General features: G+C 40.9%; 1 protein-coding gene across 3 annotated transcripts in view; it reads right to left on the bottom strand.

The window, feature by feature from the left end:
• Window positions 1–26837, bottom strand: part of LOC126187728 (mothers against decapentaplegic homolog 4) — a 146142-nt gene that overhangs the window by 40829 nt on the left and 78476 nt on the right. For all 3 annotated transcript variants that reach the window (XM_049928976.1, XM_049928975.1, XM_049928974.1), the window contains 2 exons: window positions 19807–19975; window positions 3448–3586 (listed from right to left, as the gene is read on the bottom strand). In XM_049928976.1, coding sequence (XP_049784933.1) covers window positions 3448–3586; window positions 19807–19975 — 308 coding nt within the window. The remainder of the gene's footprint in view (window positions 1–3447; window positions 3587–19806; window positions 19976–26837) is intronic.

The raw sequence follows: 26837 nt of genomic DNA, 5'->3' as shown, positions 1-26837 counted from the left end.
GAAAGAGGCCCAACAAGCTTTTTTGCTGTCTTTGATGACTCTACGGCATTGCGCTCGGAGTTGTTTGTATTCAATACAATTCGCCAACGTAGGATGGCGGCGAAAGGTGCGTAAAGCACGTCGTCGAGCACGGATAGCGTCCCGACAAGCCTCGTTCCACCAGGGGACGGAAACGCGACGTGAAGAAGTAGTACGAGGAATGGAACGTTCGGCAGCATGGATGATAACAGCCGTGAGGTATTCGACCTGACTGTCACAACTGGGAAAATCGTGGTCCGGAAAGGTCGCCAGGGATGAGTAAAGTCCCCAGTCAGCTTTCAGTATGTTCCAGCTCGAAGGACGTGGGGATGGGGTGTGGTGCAGGAGACGAACGACACAGGGGAAGTGGTCGCTCGAATAGGTGTCAGAAAGGACATACCACTCGAACCGATGGGCAAGAGTGGTAGAACAGATCGAGAGGTCCAAGTGGGAGTAGGTATGAGTAGAGTCCGAGAGGAAAGTCGGGGCGCCGGTATTGAGGCAGACAAGATTGAGATGGTTGAAGACATCTGCCAAGAGTGAGCCTCTTGGACAGGATGCAGGAGAGCCCCAAAGGGGATGATGGGCATTGAAGTCGCCAAACAATAAAAACGGCAGGGGAAGCTGAACGATCAGGTGCATCATGTCAGCCCGACTAACAGCAGACGACGGTGGAGTGTAGATGGTACAAACTGAAAAAGTAAAAGCAGAAAGAGTAATGCGGACAGCTATTGCTTGGAGTGGGGTGGTCAATGGGATGGGATGGTAATAGACGTCGTCCCGAATGAGCAACATGACCCCACCATGAGCTGGGATCCGTCCACAGGGGTGAGGTCATACCGCTCCGAGGTATAGTGGGTAAAGGCAATACGGTCAGTCGGGCGCAACTTGGTTTCCTGGAGTCCAAGGACGAGCAGACAGTGCAGGCGGAGGAGCAGTTGTAATTCCTCCCGATGAGATCGAATACCTCTTATGTTCCAATGAAACAAAGTCGGGGGAACGAGACGGGGGAAGAGCTGGTCACCTCGACGGCCGCGGAGGGCCAGGTTGCGAGGGAACAACGCTACAACCGACGGGAGGCGGATCCGGTTCCATCGACTCGTCGCCAGCTGCGGCCGCTGTCCCTGGTTGTGTAGGAGGGGCAGCATCATTTGCCGACGAAAGGCCAGCTGAGCGCCTGGCAGCAGAGCGTCCCGGCGAAACTGAGGACGGCCGGGAGCAGCGACTCACGGATGGAGCGTCAGTCGAAACGCGCCGGGGTGGAGAGGGGGATAGAGACTTCTTCTTGGAGGCCTTCTTGGAAGGCCGAGGAGGCACAGGGATGGTGGGCTGGACCCGAAGAAGGTCCTCACGCGCGGGGTCCGTTTTGGAACGCCGGACCTCGGAAGCCGGGGTCCGGAACGTTTCCCCGATGGACGCCTGAGAAGAGGATCGCTTCTCAGGTGGCGTGGGGGGAGAAGGAGGAGGAAGGGTGGCCCCTGGGGCAGAGGGGATGGGGGCCACAGGGGAGGAGGATTTGGAAGGGAGGGATTTGGGAGGCGGAGGCAGAGCCCCCTGATGGGCGGAGGAGGCGGAGGGGGGACAGGAGACGGGTGAGGATACCGCAGAAGGAGTGGACACAACTGAGGCAAACGAAGTGGTCAATGGCACGGGATGGAGGCGGTCGTACTTCTTCCTGGCCTCAGAATAAGACAGCCGATCCAAAGTTTTGATTTCTTGTATCTTCTTCTCCTTCTGATATGCGGGGCAGTCTGAGGATCTAGGCGAGTGGACGCCAGGACAATTAACGCAACGAGGTGGTGGGGTGCATGTATGTTCCTCACGAAGAGGACGTCCACAATCGTCACAAAGGGGCTCAGCCTCACACCGTGACGACATGTGCCCAAAGCGCAAACAGCTAAAACAGCGCATAGGAGGCGGGACGTAGGGTCGCACGTCACACCCGTAGCACATCACCTTTACCTTCTCCGGGAGAACGTCCCCCTTGAAGGCGAGGATAAAGGCCCCGGTGTCGATGCGACGGTCTTTGGGGCCGCGCTGGACTTGCCGGACGAAATGCACGCCTCGGCGCTCCAGGTTGGCCCTGAGCTCCTCATCAGATTGTAGCAGGAGGTCACGATGAAAAATAACCCCCTGCGTCCTATTGAGTGCCAGATGTGGGACAATGGAGACTGGGATGTCCCCTAGGCGGTCGCACGCCTGGAGCGCCGCCGACTGTGTGGCGGAGGTTGTCTTGATAAGAACGGACCCTGAACGCATCTTGCTGAGAGCCTCGATTTCCCCGAAGATGTCCTCAATGTGCTGAACAAAGAACATGGGCTTGGAGGTGGCGAATGTCCCCCCATCGGTTCGAGAACAGACCAAATAGCGGGGGAAGTACTTCGCTCCAAGCCGGCGGGCCTGACCCTCCTCCCATGGAGTGGCCAAGGGGGAAAGGGCAGGAGAACCAGAACTAGAAACGGTACCTTTTCTTTTGAAAGACTCGGCCGCAGAGCGACCTGATACGTGGTGACGTTTCATCTGCGAAACGTCCGCCCCGATACCACCCACTCCGACCAGGGGCTCTCCCCACGGGCGCCACCCAGCCGCAGCAAGGGCCACCTGGCAGGATGACCATTGCCGGGAGTCCTGATGCCCCAAGGAGACGGGCATCTACTTCTTGGCCGACGTGGGGAGGGTGCAGCTCAGGTATCGGCAGTACGATCCCTGTGTTGTCTGGGGGCTACAACCTAGAGGGTACATGATGACCCCACCACAACGGGCTGGCTACCGTGCTGGATTCCTGGTGCCATGGAAAGTCCATCATGATCGCTGGTGCAGATGGTGACGCACTATGGGCGTAACTTGGACAACCCAAAAGGCGTTTAGGCCCAATTTGAGTAATAGTGGGTATGGTTACAACGCCGGTGCAATGCTGAGTGCCAAGGTCTGAGTGCACTTAGGACCAGTGGTACACCACGTAAGGTGTCCTTCCCCAAAAGGCTCGTACTTCTGTAGAATTTTGAAAAATGGAGGTCAAACCCCAAGGGGGACCATCACATGGAAGGCCGAAACGGTTGAAACTCCTTTTAGTCACCTCGTACGACAGCCAGGAATACCTCGGGCCTATTCTTACCCCGGACCCGCAGGGGGGAAAACTTCGAAGTGCGTATCTGCAAAAGTTGACTTTGCTATAGTATGTCAGGTAGTATGTATCACATGACCCCTGTCACACCTCCATCCCCAAGAAAGGAGAAGACCACTGTTTCGACTCTACTAACAGACGTTGATTTATGCACACACAGAAAAATCTGTTTGGTTTGCTTTACTTATTCAATACCGATTTTATAAACAATGTTTCAATATTCACGACTTAAAATTAAGATTTTTTAACTGCTATATAGAATTTGGTGGCACAAAAATTCAAATCAACATTCATTTTTTGCTTACTGATAGCAGGTGCAATGCCGCCGACAGAGTGTGGGCCTGGGATGTGCCCTGCCACGGCTGCTGCCTGAGCTGCTGCAGCAGCCTGAGCAGTCATTGCTTGCTGCTGCATCTGCTTGTGACACTGGCGTAAATCAAAAACCTGGGGGGAAAAAAATCAATGCTCCATTTCATATTTTATCCTAACAAAAGAATCACGTAAGCACGAAAAATGGTTTGCCAGGAAATAATATTAAGAAATACATCTGGCAAATTAAGCAACACAACACAAAAAAAAGAACTAACACTTAAGACGAAAGATTTAGCCACTTTCACACTGAGTCATCTGTGGTGAGAGCAAGAACCAGCTCTATTACAGGAGCTGAAGGAGGCCCTGTCTATTGGTTTTCACCTTCCATATACAACTTTAAGTTCCTTAATTGACTGAAAATGGGAGTTTTGAGATATAAAACCAGTCTTGTTAAAGGCAGTTGAAAGATGTGACTGTGGACTGCCACAAACTGAAGAACATCTGCTAGACTTCAGAATCTGAATGCAATCTGCCCCGACTGAGATTTTACAATATGCAGTGACAAGGATATTCTTGTAGCTAGATACTGGTAGAACCAAATAGGAAATATGATTTTAATCTATTACTATTGGTTTATTATTACAACTGTTATTGGTGAAGTATTGATATCCATATCTTGATGTATTAACATTTATAGTTGTATCCAGACCATGCCTGAGAAATGATGTGAATAAACTTATAGTATCACAGACCTTCAGCTAGGGTTGGTGGTCTAGTGGTAAAACGCACACCTGGAAGATGAGAGATACAGACCTTGAAATTTTTTAGTCTGCCCCAATCCTAGTCTTCGCCTCTCAAACATGTGAAGATATGTCAGGAATGACATATGGCTTGGATTTCTAGTTAAACTATAGATCTCCTTTTGCCAGTAATATTACTGGGGTAGATTAGAGTGGACAAGTCACTGAGTGGTGTCCAACTGAGAGACTTGCAGCAAGTGGCTGAATGTTCCTCTTCAGGGGTTACCAGTAAATCAGCTCATACTACTATATTTTTAGTTTTCATTTACACTGAGGGAAATGATTATCCATTTTGCACAAATTACAACATGAGTGATTTCACACCACAACAATAATATGAGTTTCACAAGGGAAACATGTTCTTTTAGAAATACACCAAGACACGATGAGAAGGGAAAAGGTCGAAGTTTAACATTGTGTTAACATCACAGTTATTAAAAATGAAGCACTTGCTCAGTTGGATGAGAATGAAGGAGTTAATCCATGGGCCTTGCTGACTGAACGAATCTGGTATCTCAATAAAATGAGATAAGGAAATTACAGGGAACCTAAGTCAGTATTGCCATTGGAGGCACTATTAATTCCGAGTAAGAGTCAAGTGTTATAACAACTGAACCACAGACCTTGCTATGAGAAGAATTGGAGAAAATATGAGTACAAAAATGCAATGAAATATCAATGTGACAGAGAAATGTTGAAAATCAGTACCCTGTTTTTAAATATTATGAATATTAACTTGGAAGACAATAAAGTGGTGTTACTGTTACATTATAAATGCATCAGAGGGTGTCTAAATGCTAAAATCTGCATAACTGAAAATGGGAAGGTAATAAAATCACATAATTTTTATCAATGTTCTGCTGCAGAACTGATTTTCCAACAGAAGCAAACTGTCAAGTGTACTTGCAGGCCACTAAAAATAGAAGCTGAAACGATGGTAATCATATTACCAACAAGAAGAAATTCACAATTAGATGATCCCATCATGTTCTACTTGCGGTGACACAGACAAATGAATTCTAGGGAAAGTTTACAAAATAATCGAATAAAATTAAAACTGAAGGAAATATTTAACAAAGATGCTGGTCTGCAGTAAGTGTAGCACTGTATGCACCACTAACAAAAATAGACCTGGTATGAATGGCAAAGAAGGAAAACACTATCACATAAGACAATGGATTAAGGACTAGTGACATCAAAAACAATAGACTGTGTATAAAGGCTCACACTGCCATTAACAGCACTGCATTAATGCCACCAGAGATACACCATTTTACTTAAATTACAGTAAAACCAATAAAAACAAACTCTGGATGGTGTTATGTAGGCCATGTGACCAGCCATGTGTGGACAGCTCATTGCACATTGCAGGGAAGAGTTTGCACCAAGTAGCCAACATGTACAGGGCTGGGCAACTGAGAAGGGGTGCTTACAATCTCACTGATACACTGAGTGGATGGTCTTGCAATCCTGCTGGACATACAGGTGCATCTCTTGAAATAATTATGCACATGTCCAGCAAAGTTGCTAGGAAACACTGTGTGGAAGCACTTCTATTATCTACAAAGCCACAGCTTTATTATCAAGTGAAAAACTGGCCCCTTTATCTGATCTGTCAGAGCTGCTTCTCACCACTATTGACTTGCTTGTAAGTGAATATTTTGCTACAAAAATGCAAGTGCTGGGCATTCATTAGAGTTCCTTCAACATTGTAAGGCACCAGACAGTTATGTATCATGGATCATAGACTTACAAGGCCTGAGCAGGAAATGCAATCTTTGTGGCAGTCAGATCCCTCTTTAGCTGAAATTTTGCGTACCGCTAGGACTTTCAAGATTTCTAAATAGCTCAGGCTTTCATTTCCTGACTGTAAGATATCAGAATTGTCATCTCGATCAGCAAATGTGGTGAAACTTAGTCCGTCTGATGGTGAAAATGCAAAAATGTGCAATTCAGGTAGCAGTGGAGTGGCTCCCATTTGAACAGACAGGAATCAGCCTCAACACCATAACAATTTTTCCACCTCAGTTTAGCAAAATTGTTGTAGACTGTCCAGTAGTTCTGATTGTTTTTATATACATGCCAGACATAGTTGCTTACATTATAATGATGTTTGTCAAGTGTTTTTGCCAGTGTCATACAGCAGATGTCCGTCAGAGCTAGCTGCGCCATCAGCAGTTGAATGCACCAATGTAAATGAGCAACATCCCAGAGTCAGGGGTAGCATCATGCCATTTTATGATGTCAGCAATGGTTCACGGCATTCCCATTTATTCCTTTTTAAACAGGGCATTGGTTTTGATTATTAATCACCATACATATTTCAGTTTGGAATCCACACTCTTAAAATCAGTAGCAGCACAGTTGTGGAGTTACATTCATAGTGAAATTCTGATACAAGACCAGATATTTCTGGAATTAGTGTGTGTGGTGGCAGAACAGTTACTGGAAATATTTTTCACCTACATGCATATAAATCCCTTGTGTTTTCTATCCAGTACTCCGTCCAACAAAATAAGAATACCATTCAATGTGCGTAAGTGGACTCTTCATATCTCCAATATGCTCCCTTGTTTTCCCCAGGCCTGGGAAACAATTCTAATTTTAGCACCTACATTGCTTTAAAAGAGTTTGCAGTGTCAAAATTAATTTTTCAAAGCCCACACAATACTTTTAGCCTCGAATGACCAGGTTCATGTAGCATTGGATCACTTAGAGGAGTTAAAAATGCTATCCTCAAGTACATGTAGCAGCCAGAAGGTGCATTATGCCTTTGTGGGGACTTCAAATACATGGTAAACTCTCGGTCAATTGTGGTCTCATATTCACTTCCGATTCCTGATGAATTATTTTCAAAATTGGCAGGGATGGCAGTGGTCAGCATTTCTCCCAAGATTGATCTTTCGCAAGCTTATTTTCAACTTCCAAAGCCATTTTGGTATTAAATACTCCTTTTGCTTTCTATCAATATACCAGATTGCCTTTTGGCATCAGCAAGCTTTCAGAAATTGTTGGAAAAAACTACTGCCAATATCCCATAGTGAACGAATTATTTGGATGCTTTAGTAAAAACAGGAAAGATTCAGGAGAAGCTTATGCTGAATCTCTGGTTAGCATTTTCAGTTCTTTTGCAAGTTGGTTAAAGTGTAGCTTGTTGAGATGCTCCTCCTTTTAGTCTTCAATTAACTGTATAGCATATATCCTTAGTCAGGATGATGATAAACCAACATCAGAGAATGGGACAGCATTTCCCATATTCCTACACCAAAGAATGCAAAGGACCTGCAGGATTTTATATACAATAGTGCATTTGTTTAATCAACTGAGGAGAAAAGGGGTCCCTTTATAGATGTCTGCAACCTATCACCAAGCATTTCTTAAACTGAAGGAATGTCGCGAAACTGTATATTTGGTTAATCTTTGATCAGCCTCATTTACCTCATTTGTTGACTATAAACATGTCACCATGCTCTGTTGTCATAAGTATCACAATGGTTCAGAATGGCATATTATGTTAACTTTTAAGAGGCTAACCTAGAAATTTATTCCCAAATACAAGAGGAAGCTTTGGCAATTATCTTTTGTATCCAGATGTTCCTTGTTTTACTGTATGGCAGTTTGTTTCAGCTGCTCACGGATCACAAGCTGTTGTTACCTGAATGAACATCTCGCAGGTTACAATGTTAGTTTTTTTTTTTTTTTTTTTTAAATTAAGTTACCATTATACCATCATTATTGTACATCTGTCCAGCATGCAAATTTACCTAGAAATGTTGTCATGGTGCCTTACGGGTTCTGATGAAGAATTTGATAAACAAGAGAACGTTTGCTGTCACAGTGATCACAACTGGAACAGTCAGTGTAAGATATTCCCAATACTTCTGGAGATGTCATAGTGACACTATGCTCTTTGTTATTTCAAATGTGTCTTACTAGTGAGTCAAGATGACCGTCAGTATTGAGTGATGATTCCAGAGGTTCTGCACTTAGTATATTGCAACTGCTGCAACAACCCCACTGGAGCATTTCCAGAATGAAAATTCCGAGCTGTCAATGTGCATTGGCCACAGGTCAATGAAGATAATGTGCATGTGGCTCAACACTGCCAAGCTTGTCAGATGCCTCAAGCTGTGGCCCCTACCAGCTGTGGCTTGTGCCTACCCAGCTGTGGGATCAACTGCACGAGCATTTTGTGGGGCCATTCCATGGAGTCATACAGCTGATTTTAACACAGCTGATTTTAACACATCTATTCTCATTTATCATCAAAAAACAAGACCACAGCAGGAATAACTCTAAGGACCTGGCCATCACTTTTTTTTTTCTAGGGAAGGATCTCATACAGGCTCTCATCACTGACAATGGACTGCAGATTGCATCTGGTGGTTTCCAATGGTTTTGCACCCAGAAGGGAAGAAGCATATTATTGTACTTCCATTTTAGCATGCCTCTAATGTAAGGGCAGAATACATTGTGTGAAGGTTTAAAATGCAGATGGGAAAAATATTTACTTCCTTGCCTATCGATTCTGCACTACTTTCCTTTCCATCCTCTTACAAGGTGACACCTATACACAATCTAAGCCTGGAAGAAGACTTGCATGGACACTCTATTGTCCGTTGGTAGATTTGTTCAGCCTCCATCGGTACAAGAAGAAACAGCAACAGCACACCTTTTGAGGTATCTGGGTGTGCATGTTCGAACATACACATGGCACGTTGTATGGCTCACTTCCAAACAGGGCTGCCAGTTGGTCCTGGTGGCCACTTCTCAAGACGTCCTCCACTGGCAATGGAGCTAGCTCCGTTGGCGTCATCCAGCCAGACTCTGTCTCAAGATCTGCCAGACTGGTGGAATTAGTCCACCATCCTCAAACCAAGGTGTCTGGTTTCAGGACTACATCCCAGGTGGTGGCACCTGGAATTCCTGGATTTCCAGCTGTCATCATCGCTCCTACGGATCTGGACCAGAGCAAAAATAGCCGCTCCCCAGCCTGCACTGAGCCTTCTCCAGAGCTAGTGGCAAGCCGCAACTCAGAACCACTGTCATCTCCTGCCCCTCTGGTGTCAGACCGAAATGACTTCCTTACCACTTGCAGCACCTGATGAAGCACCCTAGCCTTCACAGCAGGCTATGCCCACCTCTTACTCCCTTGCATTGGCCAGAATGGTTCTGGCCTTATGGGCCAGTTCAAGGGGGAGGAATCTTGTGATTCCAATGGATGTACTAACAGAGCAATTGATATAATTATGCATACATATAGTGAGGTCATTAGACGCAGTGCAGAAGTGTACACTAGCCAGCACCAGGTCACATGCGATCAACACCATACGGGTACCGTATTTACTCGAATCTAAGCTGCACTCGAATCTAAGCCGCACCTGAAAAATGAGACTCGAAATCAAAGAAAAAAAATTTTCCCAAATCTAAGCCGCATCTGAAATTTGAGACTCGAAATTCAAGGGGAGAGAAAAGATTTAGGCCGCACCTCCAAATCGAAACAAAGGTGGTCCATTGTAATATGAGACACAATTTAGGTCGAATGAATGACGATACAGCTACAGTAGTTTGGTTCGAGTCGTAAGCTTAGCAGTTAAGCTTTACCAGGTAGCTATTGCTACGCGTCAGGCGCTCCATCCATATTTATACGGATACCCTTCCTTTTTCACGTGCTTCGTCTAGTTTGAATTGATTGCTTATTTTTCTTTGATCTGATAAGTGCCGTTCTCTTTGTTATAGATGTTTACGTCACTCTAAGCTGAAAATGCATTATTGTACTGTGTCATGCATTGTTTGTCGCATTCTGATAATGAGTGTTAACGACCTGTCGCCGCTCGCGGCTTGGCTTGCTTTTGTGCGCGCTACCGCCACTTCCAATTTAAAAAAAAATTGAGGAATCTTCTCATTAGTGAAACAATGGCAAGAGACTGCTATTTGTTGTTACTTACACTGCTGCTTTCTTTGATAATGATTAAGAAGAACCAAATAATAGACTGCGTGTGACAGAAGATGTTGTGAAGGAGAGTTTAGTGAAAACTTTTCCTCATTTGAGAATCTTTGCAGAGGCCACTTCAGTACATTACATTCTGCACAGAAATTAGAGTCATCTTAGATTTAAAAATCTAGTCAGTTGTCGTGCTTCATTCCTGACTGTATCACTATTTGGCATTAGAATAATACGAATATAAACATGATATGATATGTATATTCTTCCGCGTTTGCTGTTGCCGCACTCTAGTTTCGTGGTTTATTAGGCAGACAGGATTTAAATGAGGTAGCAGCAAACACGAAAGAATACGTGGCAAAATGTTTATATTTGTATTATTCTTATGGTGAAGAGAATACTACATGTGATTCATAATTCATAAAAGTTCCTATTAGCAGCCATCTCTTGTCACAGGTAGGAAAAAATTCAGAACGTAGAGTTGGCCATATTGACCTACATCCCAAACAGTCTTGCCAGTCGGATTTTCATAGTACATTGAAAGGCTGCTACATCCGAAGATGAACAATACGGAATTTGTATTTACTTCATTGGATAATGTATGAATATGCAGTGGTCGAAACTCGGGGCAGAGAAAAAATCTCGTCTTCTACCTTTTTTTAAATTTATTTACTGACGCAGAGGTTTTGGCGCCAGTATTTATCTTTGTGCCTGCAAAGCATGCCTATGTAGTGCTACATATATTCAACGGCAGAAGTTAGTTGTGGCGGCACCTACCAACATTTTACAGAACTTTCGTTTACTTTGCACTCGATTCTAAGCCGCAGGCGCTTTTTTGGGTTACAAAAACCAGAAAAAAGTGCGGCTTAGATTTGAGTAAATACGGTATTTCAGTGCTTCCCAGACAATCTTGCGCACAGTTTTCTCCTGCACTAAAAATTGAGTTATTCAACCAGCTTCTGTAGCACTATTGGCTAAGAGGTATTCACTTCCAGAAGTTTTTTCTTTTGTGTATTCTGGTACAGTAAGAAGCTGTTACTTCCTATGATTTTTTTGTAAATAATTTATGCAGATCATAAGAAAGATGGAGAATCAGGTGGCCAAGGATCTTCACATAACTGGAGCAATGAAAGATAATGTCAAGAACAGGACACTGTTGAGGAGGTTACTTGATGAGGCCAAAAACCTTCTGTGGTTTGCGAGATCACGAGAGTATGAGTGTGTAATTTGTACTTAATAAAACCTGTGTTGTTGAAGAAGCAGACTTACAGCAGTCGGCAATGTGAATTTACAAAAACAAGGTTAATTAACCTGGCCATAATAGGCCAGCAATGATAGAAATTTGAGGCAATGGTTCATGAACAACCACGCCATTATGCCTCATGCGTCACAGCTGCAGCAATATTGCAACACACCAAAATCATGGTTACTATGTAAGGTAATCATAGTTAAAATATTTTTTTAATTGTACATTGATGAACCTGAATCAGAAAATGTACAAAAATTTTTTCTAACTTTGTTAAGACAAGTGGAGAGCCTGTACTTGTAGGGAAATTTCAAAGCGCAGTGATAGCAATAAGTGTAATATTTTTATTTTTTTTAGAAGATACGGAGGATGAAAATAAAAAGTAGACAACAGAGGCACAAGTTACTCAGAATGGAGTACTGATGGAGAATGCTGTGTGCAGCTCTCTATGTTGACATAAACATGATGGAACTTCCTGTATGGAGTAATGGACAAGGGTTAAAATGCATACTAACCAATACACATTACTTTATTTTCAGTTTTGTTTCATAATTTCAGCCACTTAAGTACAACAACCCAACACCAGTGACTGTAGAGACGTAGATGGTAGCTGGTTTCAAAATTGGCCACAATGCCCTTAACACATACCACTCTATTTTGTTACTGTTTATTCTCTGTCCACAGCCTTGTTTCATCTTACTTCAAATCTTTCCTGTCATTTCTCAATGTTTCATCTCTGTTCTTATCACCTTCAGTACATATATATTTTCTTAAACTGGGTTCTGTCTTGCTCCACTCTTTCTGTTGCACCTCTTGTTGAGTTCCAAAACAAGAAATAATATAATTCCAAAGATTCAAGTTTTATACTCTCTGGCTTTGATGACTACCCTATTCTCTTACATACAGGGGAATTTGTTAACATATTATACAAATAAAAGTAAATGCCAGCCATGAACAAGTCTTTCAATATGACAACCCTAGTGGCGGGTGTCAGTTTTGCTGCTTATCTACTCAAGTAGCTTCTCATCAGGCATCACAATCAAATCTACCACATAACACCTTTCTATAGCAGGAAAATCTGAGGCAGCAGCCAGGAATGAACCCATAACATCCCCATCGCCAATTGGTGTCAGCAGCCATCACACTACCAAAGCAAGCTTAATGTATACTTACCAAGTGTGAGTGCAATACTTACGACAAATGACGTGGGAGACATAAATATGGCTTAAGACTTAAAACTGATATTTAAGTGTGTTAAACATACTGGAATGTTGTGACTGGAAGCATGTTCCACAAGAATGAACTATAAACCACATGTGGTTCACCAATGTGAACTGCCATATGGATAAACATTTACTAGGTACCGGTAGGTTACTATACAAAATGGTGACAGAGACATACATATATTTAAACATTAAATAAGGGTTAATATCATACAATTACTTAAATCTCTGTAAAACGTGCACTTGGAGCTGACACATTAGTAATTAACAAATAAAATACAATAAGAAAGAATGCCTTGAAAGTATCAGCAAACCTCTATAATTAATACGGGAATAACATGTATTTGGAAAACATATAAATGACTGCTTAGGAGATATGCAGTTTGCAGTGTTTACTGTGCTGCAAGAAGACTCCTTCACGCAAAATGAACCAGATTGCACACATGACTGAGGAATTATTTGTTGTGCCATATTAATATGTGATTGTTTTTCGATCTTGAGCTGTTTCCTTAGACTGTGACAAATTTTACTAAAGTCGATCAACTCAGAGGCAGCAGCTTTGAGATATATAACAGATATGTTCTCGTGTTATATAGTCTGACACAAGAAACTGATGCTGCAAGTTTGTGTACTGGGCAAAGATGTTAAATTAGTAGTGGCCATCTTCCAAGCAGCAACCATTCAAGTTAACTCTCCACTCACTACCAACAACATTTCTACAGGTTGTTTCTAATTAGTGTGTAGAACTGGTCCACCAGTTTTCCTTTCGGCAGAGGGCAAGAGCACAAGTGTAATAAACTGCCTGTCCATTTCCACTAAGTTTATTTGTTTGATGTAATGTGTCGCTGTGTAACAATAGATCAAGCCTGAAAACAGCCCCACATTAATAAGCCACAAAAAATAATTCCTTAATGAAGCAAACTGGATTGATTCTTTTGTACCGAGATAGTATAAACTGCTGCACCCTGGATCATTTAATTGTATTAATGCAGGCAAATGACAGATCTTCGTAACACACCAGCACGTAGTTGTTTATACACACATTGCTTTTCCTTATTTCTTAGTTTTTTTTTAAAAAATGGAAGCAGTAAGAGATATGACAGATATAACCAAGGAAAAAATACATTCAATGCTTGAAGCGATCTTAACAGCGTCACAAGAAAGTATAGAGAAAATATCCTAAGAAAACTAAGAAAAATCATGAAAAATCCAAGAGAATACAGAGACAATGTTACAAGAAAATCTGAAGGAATTCCATGAATGAATGAGGAGAGAGTTGGTAAACAGCAGCAGAACATGGGCCAAATCCATGAAGATATGAGCAAGCTGGAAGTGTAGATAACAAGAAAAGCCAAGGAAGATACTAGGGGAGTTAAAACTGAATTAGAAGGGAAGAGGAGGATGGGGTTGTTTGGGAGAAGAGACCAAACAGCGAAGTCATCGGTCTTATCAGATTAGGGAAGGTGGGGAAGGAAGTGGGCCGTGCCCTTTCAAAGGGACCATCCCGGCATTTTCCTGGAGTGATTTAGAGAAATCACAGAAAACCTAAATCAGGATGGCCGGACGTGGGATTGAACCGCTGTCCTCCCAAATGCAAGTCCAGTGTGCTAACCACTGCGCCACCTCACTCGGTAGAAGGGAAGATGCAAGGAGTAGACACACATCATTAACAGATTAAAGAAGTAAAACAGGTACAACAATAGTGTAATGTTACTACTAATGGATTACGAAATAGAAAACTGAACTGGTTGTAAATTTAAAGAATGTGACAGTGTTGCAGAGGCAAGAAGACAATCAGAGCGTCATGGAAGGGATTAAACATTTACAGGAAGAAATATTCCTAATGGAGAATAAAACCAAAGAGACTGATAAGACAATTAACAGTACAACCTTGAAGATGGGAAAAGGTATTGTTGTTATACTGCTGAACAGTGATAACAAGCATATTCAGGTTAACATGGGGCAAAAGTGTAAACCAAGGGGGAATTGTGCACAGTGATATTTACCAAATAGTTACAGGAATTTTTTTACAGCAGACTTTAAAGATGAATAGAAAATCCAGTTCACAGTAGACACAAGGCAAGATTAAGTTTTCAACCAAGGGAGTTAAAGAGAAGGAAGAAGTTAACAATTACAATCAATTTGATGGATAATTTCTTAAGAAATACTCGTCGAAGAGTTATAAGGAAGCAACTTTGAAAGATGTATTGCACTGCAAATCTCTTAAAATATATGGGATAACTCAAATGGCAGAGTAAAATCAGATAAGGCTTAGGAAACCAGCAACTCTTTTGCTGGTATACCAACTGGCAACTGGTACACACTCAGCTGGGTGAAACCTTACTTCTTGTTTTCAAGTTTCACTCCTCTCCCATCTTTCCTACAGACAGTTTAAGAAAACTATACCATTAAATAAATTAAGCAGTGATTGTTCAAGTATTTCAATTAGGAATGTTTAGTAAGACCTACCATCTACATCTACAACTATTCTCTGCAAATCACTGTGAGGTGCATGACAGAGGGTACATTCCATTGTATCAGTTACTAAGGTTTCTTCCCATTCCATACACATATGGAGCACAGGAAGAATGAATGACTGAATGCCTCTGTGAGTGCAGTAATTAGTCTAATCTTATCCTCATGATCTCTATGTGAACAGTACGTAGAGGTTTCTAGTGTACTACTAGAGTAATCATTTAAAGCCAGTTCTTGAAACTTTGTTAACAGTGTTGCTTGGGATAGTTTACGTATATCTTCAAGAGTCTTCCAGTTCAGTTCCTTCAGTATCTCTGTGACACTCTCCCAACGAACAACCAAACCTGTGACCATACATGCTGCCCTTCTCTGTATACATTCAACATCCCCTGTTAATCCTATTTGGTACAGGTCCCACACACACTTGAACATGATTCTAGAACTAGTCGCACAAATGATTTGTGAGCAATCTTCTTTGTACACTGATAGCTCTTCCCCAGCATTCTAGCAATAAACTGAAGTCTACCACTTGCTTTACCCACAACTGATCCAATGTGATCATTCCATATCATATTCCTAGAAAGTGTTACACCCAGATATTTGTATGAGTTGGCCAAACCCAACAGTGACTCACTGATATTATAGTCATAAGATACTACATTTTTCCGTTTTGTGAAGTGTACAGTTTTACATTTCTGAACATTTAAAGTAAGTTGGCCAATCTTTGGACAACTTTGAAATCTTATCAAGCTCTGACTGAATATTTGTGCAGCTTCTTTCACAGAGTATTTCACACAGATAACTGCATCATCTGAAAAAAGTTTGAGGTTACTATTAATATTGTTGTTACTACTAATATTGTCTGCAAGGTCATTGACATACAATATGAACAGCAAGGGTGCCAACACACTTCCCTGGGGCCACCTTAAGTTACTTCTACATCTGACCTGTGGTACATTCATCATAATAATATGAAGACAACATTAAAGTAATAACTGAGATATCAAAGAATCCATCATTTGTGTAATTATTTAACGTAAACACATTACAGATGTAGTTGTGCTAAAAGAAGAGAGACAAGTGCCAGATTTGAAAAACATCATCTACAAAATATTGAAATACACTAATTAGTTTCAGTAAAGAGTTAAGCGAGATCTAGTAGATTTTTTTTTTTTACAAGTCGCAAACAGAGAAACTGTAAAGAGTTGGAGTTACGTAACAAAATTGGTTCAAATGGCTCTGAGCACTATGGGACTCAACATCTTAGGTCATAAGTCCCCTAGAACTTAGAACTACTTAAACCTAACTAACCTAAGGACATCACACACACCCATGCCCGAGGCAGGATTCGAACCTGCGACCGTAGCAGTCCCGCGGTTCCGGACTGCAGCACCAGAACCGCTAGACCACCGCGGCCGGCAGTTACGTAACAGCTGATGGTAGTGATAAATAGGAAAATGTTTAAAATGACATACAGACAAGGAGTTACTTGTTTAGATGAGTAATGTGATGTGTAAGGATGATTAACGTATTGAGATAAATGATGTATGGAAAAGTTAAGGAGCCTGAATTAATTCTTATGTATTTTTTTAAGGTGAATAAGGAGGATTAATGGATGTTGAAGGAGTAAATATTTGAGGTAAAAATAATATGGAGGTGAGAGAGAAATGTGTAGTGGAGATTTAGGGGAAATGAATGGTGTCAGGAGCATGGGATATGAAGTATTTAAGCACCAATTTTTGAATAATGTCATTTATTTTCACACAACTTGTCCTGTCTGTCTTTATATGTAAGTGATGATGAGAAAAGTATGATGACAACAAGTAATGGGTTACTCACGAATGGCAAAGAAATTATTTAGTTAGCTGTCAAGGTCGACAATACATGTACAGGGTGACACAGAATAATGAGAATGTTTGAAATGAGTAACGGCATCCATGGGCAGGTGACAGTACTGCGGGTTCATGACAGTTAGCAAGTAAACAATCTGACATTTCAGTAATCATGGATCAGTGGAATGGACAACAGCGTGCGTTAGCCATAAAAAATGTTTTATAAAAATGATAGTTTGGTAGCGGAGCAGAGGGTGTTTCGACATTTTTATAATTTAGGACGTCATGATGCCGTTCTGTCGAGACATGCGATAAAATGTTGGATTAATAACTTTGAAGAGACTGGATCTGACCTTGAGAAGCAACCAACAGGACACCCAAGAAGTGTACGGTGTCCATCGAACATTGATGTTGTACGCGTGTCAGTCTTATGGAGCCCACAGCGTTCAATTCGTAAGCAAGCAACAGTGGTTGGAACGTCCCGGGAGAGCGTTCGTAGAATTCTACATCTTGATTTAAAATTTCATCCATACAAACTACTGGTGCAACAACTGGAGGACAACAATTACTGTTTACGATTAGGATTCTGTCAACAAATGATAACAAAAAATTTAATGACGATGAATTTCTAAACAAGTAGTGGATGTCAGGTGAGGCACATTTTCATCTCACAGGTTATGTGAATAAACAGAACAACCATTACCGGGCAAAAACACAAATCCTAATGACGTTCATGAGCACCCCTTACACACTAGTAAAGTGACAGTGTGGTGTGGTATTTCATCTCATGGAATTATCAGACTGTTTTTTTTTTTTTTTTTTCGCAAATGAACAGGAAACACAATAACTGTCAATGCCGATCGTTACATGCAGATGTGAGGAATTTTCGTTACAACTGCATTGAACAACATTCCAAACATTCAAGAAGCCTGGTTTCAACAGGACGGAGTGACATCACACACTGCATGACAATCAATGGCATATGTGGGAGAATTGTTTGGCAACCATGTGATCTCACGATTTGGTAACATTCCCTGGTCCCCTAGACCACCAGATTTATCTGTTTGTGATTTTTTTCTTGTGGGGCTACCTCAGGAGCTACACGACTCGACAGAGAACCCAGGGTGAGTTAAAACAGAGAATTCAGGATGCAACTCACAGTATCCCAGCTGAGATGTTGCAGCAGTCAATGAGGAATCTCAACAGAAGAGTACACGAATGTATTCATACAGGAGGATGCCATCTAAAGGACATAATTTTAAAAAAATGATAAATGCCATCAATGTTTTGTAAATGGCAAAGTTGTAAGGTTTCAATTATTATGAATGCAATTTTTTTCCATCACTTCTAGTTTTATTGGATTGTGGAAATGTTCCCAATTTTTTTGTGTCAACCTGTATTTGAACTGGGTTCAGAAGTAGAATTCTGGCACTATTTAATGAATAAAAAGTGCCAACACTTCACAACTTTGAATCAAATATCAATGAAATAAGAAAGTGCCATAGAAAAGTAACTGCACTGGCGATACTAACAGCTGTTTAACCACAATAAATATTCTATGAGAGAGTAAAATGGCCATTGCTTCCAAAATTTCTTTCTGTGCAACCACATTAGTTATAATAGTGTTGTAATTCTTTAAGATATGTTTAAAGCATTCAGTTATGACCTACATTTTTGGCTGATATAATACAAAGTAAAGAATTATCCTCCTCCCAGACATGAGATGAGCAGGAAAACAAAATCTATAAATACATCAGAGATCGTGTTACCATGGAATTAAAAATAACCACTGGAAGGCATACATCTAAGAACAGAAGAACATTGAGAAACTGTCATAAACCTCACACACTGCGACACTATCTGGCATAACTCTCAAAAAACAAACAGTATGATTAAATTACATGAATGTAGAACCACATGAACACAAATCATACAAGCAATATCATTTTACTGGTAAGAACAAAAATATGACCAGCAGAATACCATAGAAACTGCCTGTAACCATATAAATAGCTGACTCAACTGCCAATATGGCAGTCAAGTAAAGTCATTAAGAAATAACAACTCGACAGCTTTAGAAATAACTGCTCCAACTAAAATTTAACACCTACTCTAGTTCCACCAACATCAAAGGCGCAAATTTATACAGCAGTGACAGCAACTGAGGTGTCATGTCATATTGATATCAAGACCTGCTGTACATAGCAAAGCATAATTCCATAATGCATTACATTATGTACTTCAAAATCTGAAATATTGTACCAAACTATGTATTTTCCACAGATAACATGAAGTTGGCAATCTTGCTGAAACAAATGTCTGCTTGTGTCTGTGTGTATATGCAGATGGATATGTGTGTGTGTGCGCGAGTGTATACCTGTCCTTTTTTCCCCCTAAGGTAAGTCTTTCTGCTCCCGGAATTGGAATGACTCCTTACCCTCTCCCTTAAAACCCATATCCTTTTGTCTTTCCCTCTCCTTCCCTCTTTCCTGACGAGGCAACCGTTGGTTGCGAAAGCTAGAATTTTGTGTGTACGTTTATGTTTGTTTGTGTGTCTATCGACCTGCCAGCGCTTTTGTTTGGTAAGTCTCATCATCTTTCTTTTTAGATATATTTTTCCCACGTGGAATGTTTCCCTCTATTATATTCATATCATTAAAGTGACAAATCTGTTACATTTCAAGTGATGTACATAGTAGTATTCTACCAGAAGCCATTAGTTACAAGCACACGTATTTTACATTAGGTTTTGGTGTTCTTACACAATTTCAATGTGATATACGTCAGCAACAATTATCCATGGGGAAATAATACAGACTGATACTTACATACCTTTATATAGGCACTAGGATAAATCTTATGTACAGCATCCCCTGGAGCTCTGCCAGCTTCCCGATCTAGGTAGTAACTCTGAACAAATACAGAATGGTCACTTAAGCATCGCAACCAAACGTCTCCTTCTCCTCTCAAATCTAGCATCACACCTTTTCCTATATGTAACCTGAAACAAAATTTCATATTATCAGAAAAGGAAGGAAGACAATCACAGCATCATTTTTTTTAAAGCATTTGTCCTTTCTGGTGATTGTGGCAGTAACAATGCTGTGTTTTCATTGTGACTTTTTGTGACAATTGTACAAACAAAAGCACAGTCCACTTATCACGACACATTAAAAAAGATTGTTATTTCTTATTTGGTGAGCAATGTCTGGTAAAGTTTTGAGAGTACTAATCTATGTCAGATGGAGGTAATACATACCTCAGAAATACAATTTGATTTCTTAGCAACTCTCATCAGAAAATCCAGGCACAAGGCTATTTGAAAGTCTTGGTGCTTCTGTCCAGTTGCATTTTTGCAGTTCGTTTGTCATAAGAACACGTTATAAACTACTGTTTCTCTTTTCCATAGAGTTATTGGAACTGCCCTCCATACCCCCCCCCCCCCCCCCAACCTCCTTGTTTTTACAACCTTCTAAGCAGTTTTATTCATCACACATGAAAAACAGCAATCCAAGTATGAATTTACTGTTTCTTAGTTTTAAATAAAATGTTGAGAGCAAGATACTTATACTCATCTGTCATTTTGATTTCTATGAAACACATGAGATGTACTACCAGTACTATGAGACTGCTGTGAACTGAACTGAGTTGTGACATCAAATGTAGCAATTTTGGATGCTGGGGGAGTGGTGTCCAGTGTAAGTGGTTGTTCCTGTAACTGTGCATGTGTGATGGAGCACTTTCTCTGTTACAAATTAAATGTACTTGGGATTTTTTGTTGTATAAGAAAAGGAAAAAGAAAACCATGGCTACTCACTCTTGCTTGTTATTGCTGCTAGAGGTAACAAGTGTTGTTTTGTATCCCATAAACACTGTTTTATAGAATTATATTGTAAAAATTAAGTGATGCTGAAGTAACTGAGTTAGCTGTTGAGCATTTTCACGTAGGATGCTTTGGTTGGCGGTATTAAGTAATGAGAAAGCTTAGAGCTGTAGTAACAGCAGTTGCTTAATGGACTGAGATCAAGTTTGACTGGTGGCAGGTAATGTTTGTACAGTTTGTAAAGATAGAGAATAATTCTTGTTGAAATGGCCCATGTAAAGATGTCTTTTTTTTATTATTCAAGAGGAGACAGGATCATTAAATTTGTTGCCCTGCCTGTACCAGGATTGACTACTGCACAAAAAATAAAATCACTGTGCTGCCTCGCCCTCTGCACTCTCCAGACCTGGTCCCTACAGACTTCTTTTTTATTTCCAAAGTTGAAAATCACGTTGAAAGAACAAAGATTTGCCCATTAACTGTAGTGAAATGTATAAAATGCATATCAGGTTCATTTCAAGGTGTGTGCCAACCCTTATTCTTTGTATTCCAAAAATGCAAACTGCATATCAGTTGAGCCAGGGTTGAAGCAATCTGTTTAGAAAAATCGTATTTTTGCAGTTACATTGTTAAACAAGTCAATTATGGCACTAATTTATGAGGAAGCCCACATTCTGACCTTATTTATGTGCTTAGCAATGACACTGCACATGCATGGCAAAGAAACACTTATCTCCAGCATAGCAGCGAAACAGTGTTACTGTCAGGTAATTATCAGATGTAGAGAGAGTATTTTTTTTTTCTTTTTTTGCTGTGGATGCACAACATTTGTGCGTGTTTGATAGTTTGCTGAATGCTTGTACAGTTGCCAGTGCCAAGTTGCCATTGCTGTAGCTGGAAACACATACCATTTGGATGTGTTCAGCAGTTTGCAAAACGCTTTTACACTTTTCAGTGCCATCAGATATTGGTTTTTATGTGGATTAGGTTCCAAGTGGGTGTCATTAGAAGTGAAACTAATTGAGAGAAGATTTATGCACAAAAATGGGGTACATTCAGTCTGCTGAAGAGACGGAATACTGTCATACTGTGTTTGCAAGTTTTGCATCTTGTCTTTACCACAATTAATACTTTGTTATTTCATTGTCTGCCTGATAGACTGGAACCAAATTCTGAAAACATAATGTATTATTTTATTTTACAATACATATTGGACTTAATAACTAACAACCTGGGAACTGTCTGCTTGTTTCAGAATATTTATTTGATTTGCCCACTTCATATAGGTGAAGAAGTTCTGATGATAAGACAATTTTAAGTGTTGAGTGTGTTTGGTTCCTGTGGTGCTACATTTTGGTGTATACTGCAATTTATGTCATGGCATGCACTAATGAGATGTAAATGGTTTTGCACTAGTGAGACGTACACAGTTGTTATTAATCTTAAGTGCTTGTGTAACATTTGATGGATACCATGGTAAAATGACCTTTTAGGGCATTGTTTGTTACTTCATAATCTGCATGTAGTACATTTTTCTACCTCTACATCCACATAGATACTCCGCAAGCCACTGTACATGGTGTGGCGGAGGGTACCCTGTACCACTGCTTGTCATTTCCTCTCCTGTTCCACGTGCAAATAGAGTGAGGGAAAAATGACTATCTGTACGCCTCTGTATGAGCCCTAATTTCTTGGATCTTATATTTGTGGACCTTATACACTATGTATGTTGGCAGCAGTAGAATAATTTGGCAGTTAGCTTCAAATACTGGTTCTCTAAATCTTCTCAATAGTGTTTCTTGAAAAGAACATCGCCTTCCCTCCAGGGATTCTCATTTGAGTTCCCAAAGCATCTCCATAACACTTACGTGTAGTTCGAACCTGCTGGTAACAAGTCTAGCAGCCCGTCTCTGAACTGTTTCGATGTCTTCCTTCAGTTCGACCTGGTATGGATCCCAAACACTTGAGTAGTACTCAAGAACAGGTCGCACCAGCATCCTATATATGATCTCCTTTACAGATGAACCACACTTTCCTAAAATTCTCCCAATAAACCAAAGTCGACCATTTGCCTTCCCTACCACAGTTTTCACAGGCTTGTTCCACCTCGTATCACTTTGCAACATTAAGCACAGATATTTAAACAACTTGACTGTGTCAATCAGGACAGTAGTAACACAGTATCCAAACATTGCAGGTTTTTTCTTCTTACTCGTCCACATTAACTTACATTTTTCCACATTTAGGGCTAGCTGCCATTCATCACATCAAATGGAAATTTTGTCTAAGTTATCTTGTATCTTCCAACAGTCACTAAATTTTGACACTTTGCTATACACAACGGTATCATCAGCAAACAACCGCAGATTGTTGCCCACCCTGTTCACCGAATCATCTATGTATATAGAGAACAACAGCAGTCCTATCACACTTCCGTGGGGCACTCCTGACGTTACCCTTATCTCTGATGAACACTTGTCGTTGAGGACAACATACTGTGTTGTATTATTCTTGGTATGTCTAGGAGCCACTCACATATCGGTGAACTTATTCCATATGCTCGTACCTATGGTAACAGCCTGCAATGGGATGCTGTGACTAATGCTTTCTGGAAATTTAGATATATGAAATCTGCTTGTTGTCCTTCATCCATAGTTCTTAGTATATCATGTGAGAAAAGGGCAAGCCGAGTTTCGCATTAGTGATGCTCTCTAAAACCATGCTGAATCGTGGACATAAACTTCTTAGTCTCAAGATTGTTAATTCTATTCGAACTGAGAATATGTTCAAGGATTCTGCAGCAAACAGAAGCTAGGGATATTGGTCTGTAATTCTGCGGGTCCGTTTACATTTCTTACATATTGGAGTGACCTGTGCTTTTTTCCTGTCACTTGGGACTTTGTGCTGGGTGAGAGATTCACAATAAGTGCACACTAGGTAAGGCGGCAATGCTGTAGAGTACTCTTTGTGAAACTGAACTGGGGTCCATAAGGACCTAATGATTTATTTGCTTTCAAAGCTTTCAGTTGTTTCTCTACATCAGGTGTGCTTATTCCTATGTTGTCCATATGGGGGTCTGCCCAATGGTCAAATGATGGTATGTTTGTATGGTTCTCCTGTGTAAACGATTTCTTGAATCTGAAATTTAAAACTTTGGCATTTCTTTTGCTATCTTCAACTGCCACACCTGACTGGTCAACCGGGGACCAAACAGAAGCCCTAGACCCGATTAGCGATTTTACATAACAGCAGAGCTTTTCGTCTTCTCTGCCAGATCTTTGGCTAAGGTGTGATGGTGGTAGTTGTTGTAAGCTTTGTGCATAGATCTTTTCACAGATGCATGAATCTCTACTAACCTTCGCTTATCGTCACTTGTGCGTCTCCTTTTGAACCTAGAGTGCAACAGCCTCTGCTTCGTCAGCATCTTCTGAATTTCCTTATTAAACCATGGTGGGTCTTTTCCATCCTTTATTAACTTACTAAATACATAACTCTCCAGACCACGATTTCCAATCTGCTTAAACTTTACTGATAATTCATCTATATCCACCTTACTGGAACTAAGTGATGCCAATTCACTTCCTAAGTGAGATGTTAATACCTGCTTGTCTGCTCTACCTAGCAGAAACACTCTCCCAACCTTCTTGACTGATTTATTAACTTTCATAATCATAGTTGCTATAATGACATCATGATTGCTAATCCCCATTTCTATACCGACATTGTTGATAAGGTCTATCCTATTTGTAGCTATAAGGTCTAAGATATTTTCACAGCTTGTGGGCTGCCAAGCTAGCTGTTCAAGACAATACACCTCATGTGAATATAGGTAATATCTGGCTTATAGCTGTTATAAGTTCTAATTTTTGTGTCACTTCATTATGTCTGTAAACTTGTACTTATCTTTTGGTCTATGTTTTTCATTGCTGTTGTTGATAAAGTGATTCAAATGTCTATTCTGCTTCACGGTATTCACTTATAACTTTAATTTTATAATTCCTGCTTAACAAGTACAGCCTTCTGGATATTGATAGGATCCTGATTTTGAAAGATCTTTCCATTCGACAAATAGAAATGCAATAAATGACAAACACATTTCTGTTAAAGACATCAGAAGTGGGTTCTGTTAGTACAAGTTGGTCTGATTTTGGGTATTGTGTGTTCAAGTGGACTGCATTCATCAGTTCTGGTGGGAGTTTTATTGGTATCACACAGATATCTACATCCCTTATGAGGCTAATACTTTAAACATACTCAGTGCCTCAGAGCCTGCATTCCAATTAGTGTTTTGCCTTTTCTATAAACACTTGAGCATGTTGCCATATGTTAATGTAATATGTGAGACAGCCAACATTTGTAGAGGCACACAAGTTGCAGCAGGTACATCTGCCTTGGTGTACTCTACTAAAAGTAGTAAATCAAATAACAAAACAATAGCAGCTTTCTTTCCCTGCTTCCTTTACCATACAACAACACTTTTACCCTATTTTGTTGTTGCACTCTCTACATATTTCCTAATGTTTTGCATATATGAAGTCTGTTCCAAAAATTCCTGAACATTCTTAATTTCATGCCAATGGTGTGTTGGAGTGAAATGCAGCTGGCATCCTTGCACATGCCTGTGTTTAATGTGTAACTGCTAGAAGTTTCACTGTTGTATGCCTGTTAGCTATTGTTCAGTGCTGTACTGAGTAGAACTTTGTGTCCCACAGTTTGAGAATTTCGAGATAGCAGAAGTAGAGGCACAACATGCCTACATTTAACTTTGTGTGAAACTCAAGAAAACCTTTTCAGAGACACACCAAGTCTTGCAGGAAGCCTACGCTGATGAGTGCTTAACTATACTCAGTGTTACAAATGATTCACATGGTTTAAAAATCGCCAGACGGATGTTAAAGATGACTTTCATTTGGGACACCCTTTGATGTCTACCAACGACACTCGTGCCAGGAACGTCAACAAAATTGTGCTTGCCAATCAAAGACTGACTGTGCGAGAGACTGCAGAAGAATGTAACATTTCAGTTGGATCATATCATGAAATCCTGACAGACCATCTTTGAATGCATCGTGTTGCCGCCCAGTTCGTCCCAAGGCAAGTGTCAAGACCAGAAAGAACTTTGCCTCACAATCTGTGATGAGCTTTTAGGTCATGCAAATGAAAGCAAGATGTTCCACAACAGAATCATAACTGGTGATGGGACATGGATCTACGGTTACGATGTTGAGGCAGAGGCTCAATCTTCACAACAGGATGGGAAAGTTTCTCCAAGACCAAAAGGGCTTGTCTCGTCAGGTCAGGTCAAATGTCAAAGCCATGTTGATAGTTTTCTTTTTCTTTGAAGGATGAGTTCATCACGAATTCATGCCACAGGAACAAACTGTTGATTGATAGTACTATTGGGACGTGTTGCGATGCCTGTGAGAAGGAAATGCCTGAAGTGTGGGGAGACAATTCATGGCTCTTGCACCACGGTAATGCACCAACAACATTCATTCCTGTTAATGTGTGGCTATTGCACAAAAAACAAAATCACTGTACTGCCTCACCCTCTGATCTCCAGACCTCGCCCCTACAGACCTTTTTTATTTCCAAAGTTGAAAACCCCATTGAAAGGACGAAGATTTGTAACGACAGACGTGATGAAAGAAAATTCGCAGACGGCACTTCGCGCAATCCAGCAAGAGACGTACCAAAACTGCTCCTGAAAGTGGAAACAGCGAGGGGTGTGGTATATCAATTGTGGAAGAGAGTATTTCAAAGGAGACAATGCACAGTAAGTAAAAGGTGAGTGTAGAAAAATTTTGTGGACGAAGTTCCGGAATTGTTTGAACAGATCTCGTATTTTTACTACGCACAAAATTCCGATGGAGAATCATTCAAAGTAAGTCTTCGCTCAGTAACATGGAAGTACTGATCTTGCAGTGTTAGTTGGAGGCAGTTTTAACATAACAAGCATAAACTAGGAAATCTACGAATTTGTTGCAGTTGGTATGGACAGTCTTCTTTCTCCAGAAACTGTATTGAGAAACTAGTGCAG

This window comes from Schistocerca cancellata, chromosome 5 (genome assembly GCF_023864275.1).
Source record: "Schistocerca cancellata isolate TAMUIC-IGC-003103 chromosome 5, iqSchCanc2.1, whole genome shotgun sequence".
NCBI classification, from domain to species: Eukaryota; Metazoa; Arthropoda; class Insecta; order Orthoptera; family Acrididae; genus Schistocerca; species Schistocerca cancellata.
This window is presented reverse-complemented; position numbering and strand designations above follow the sequence as displayed.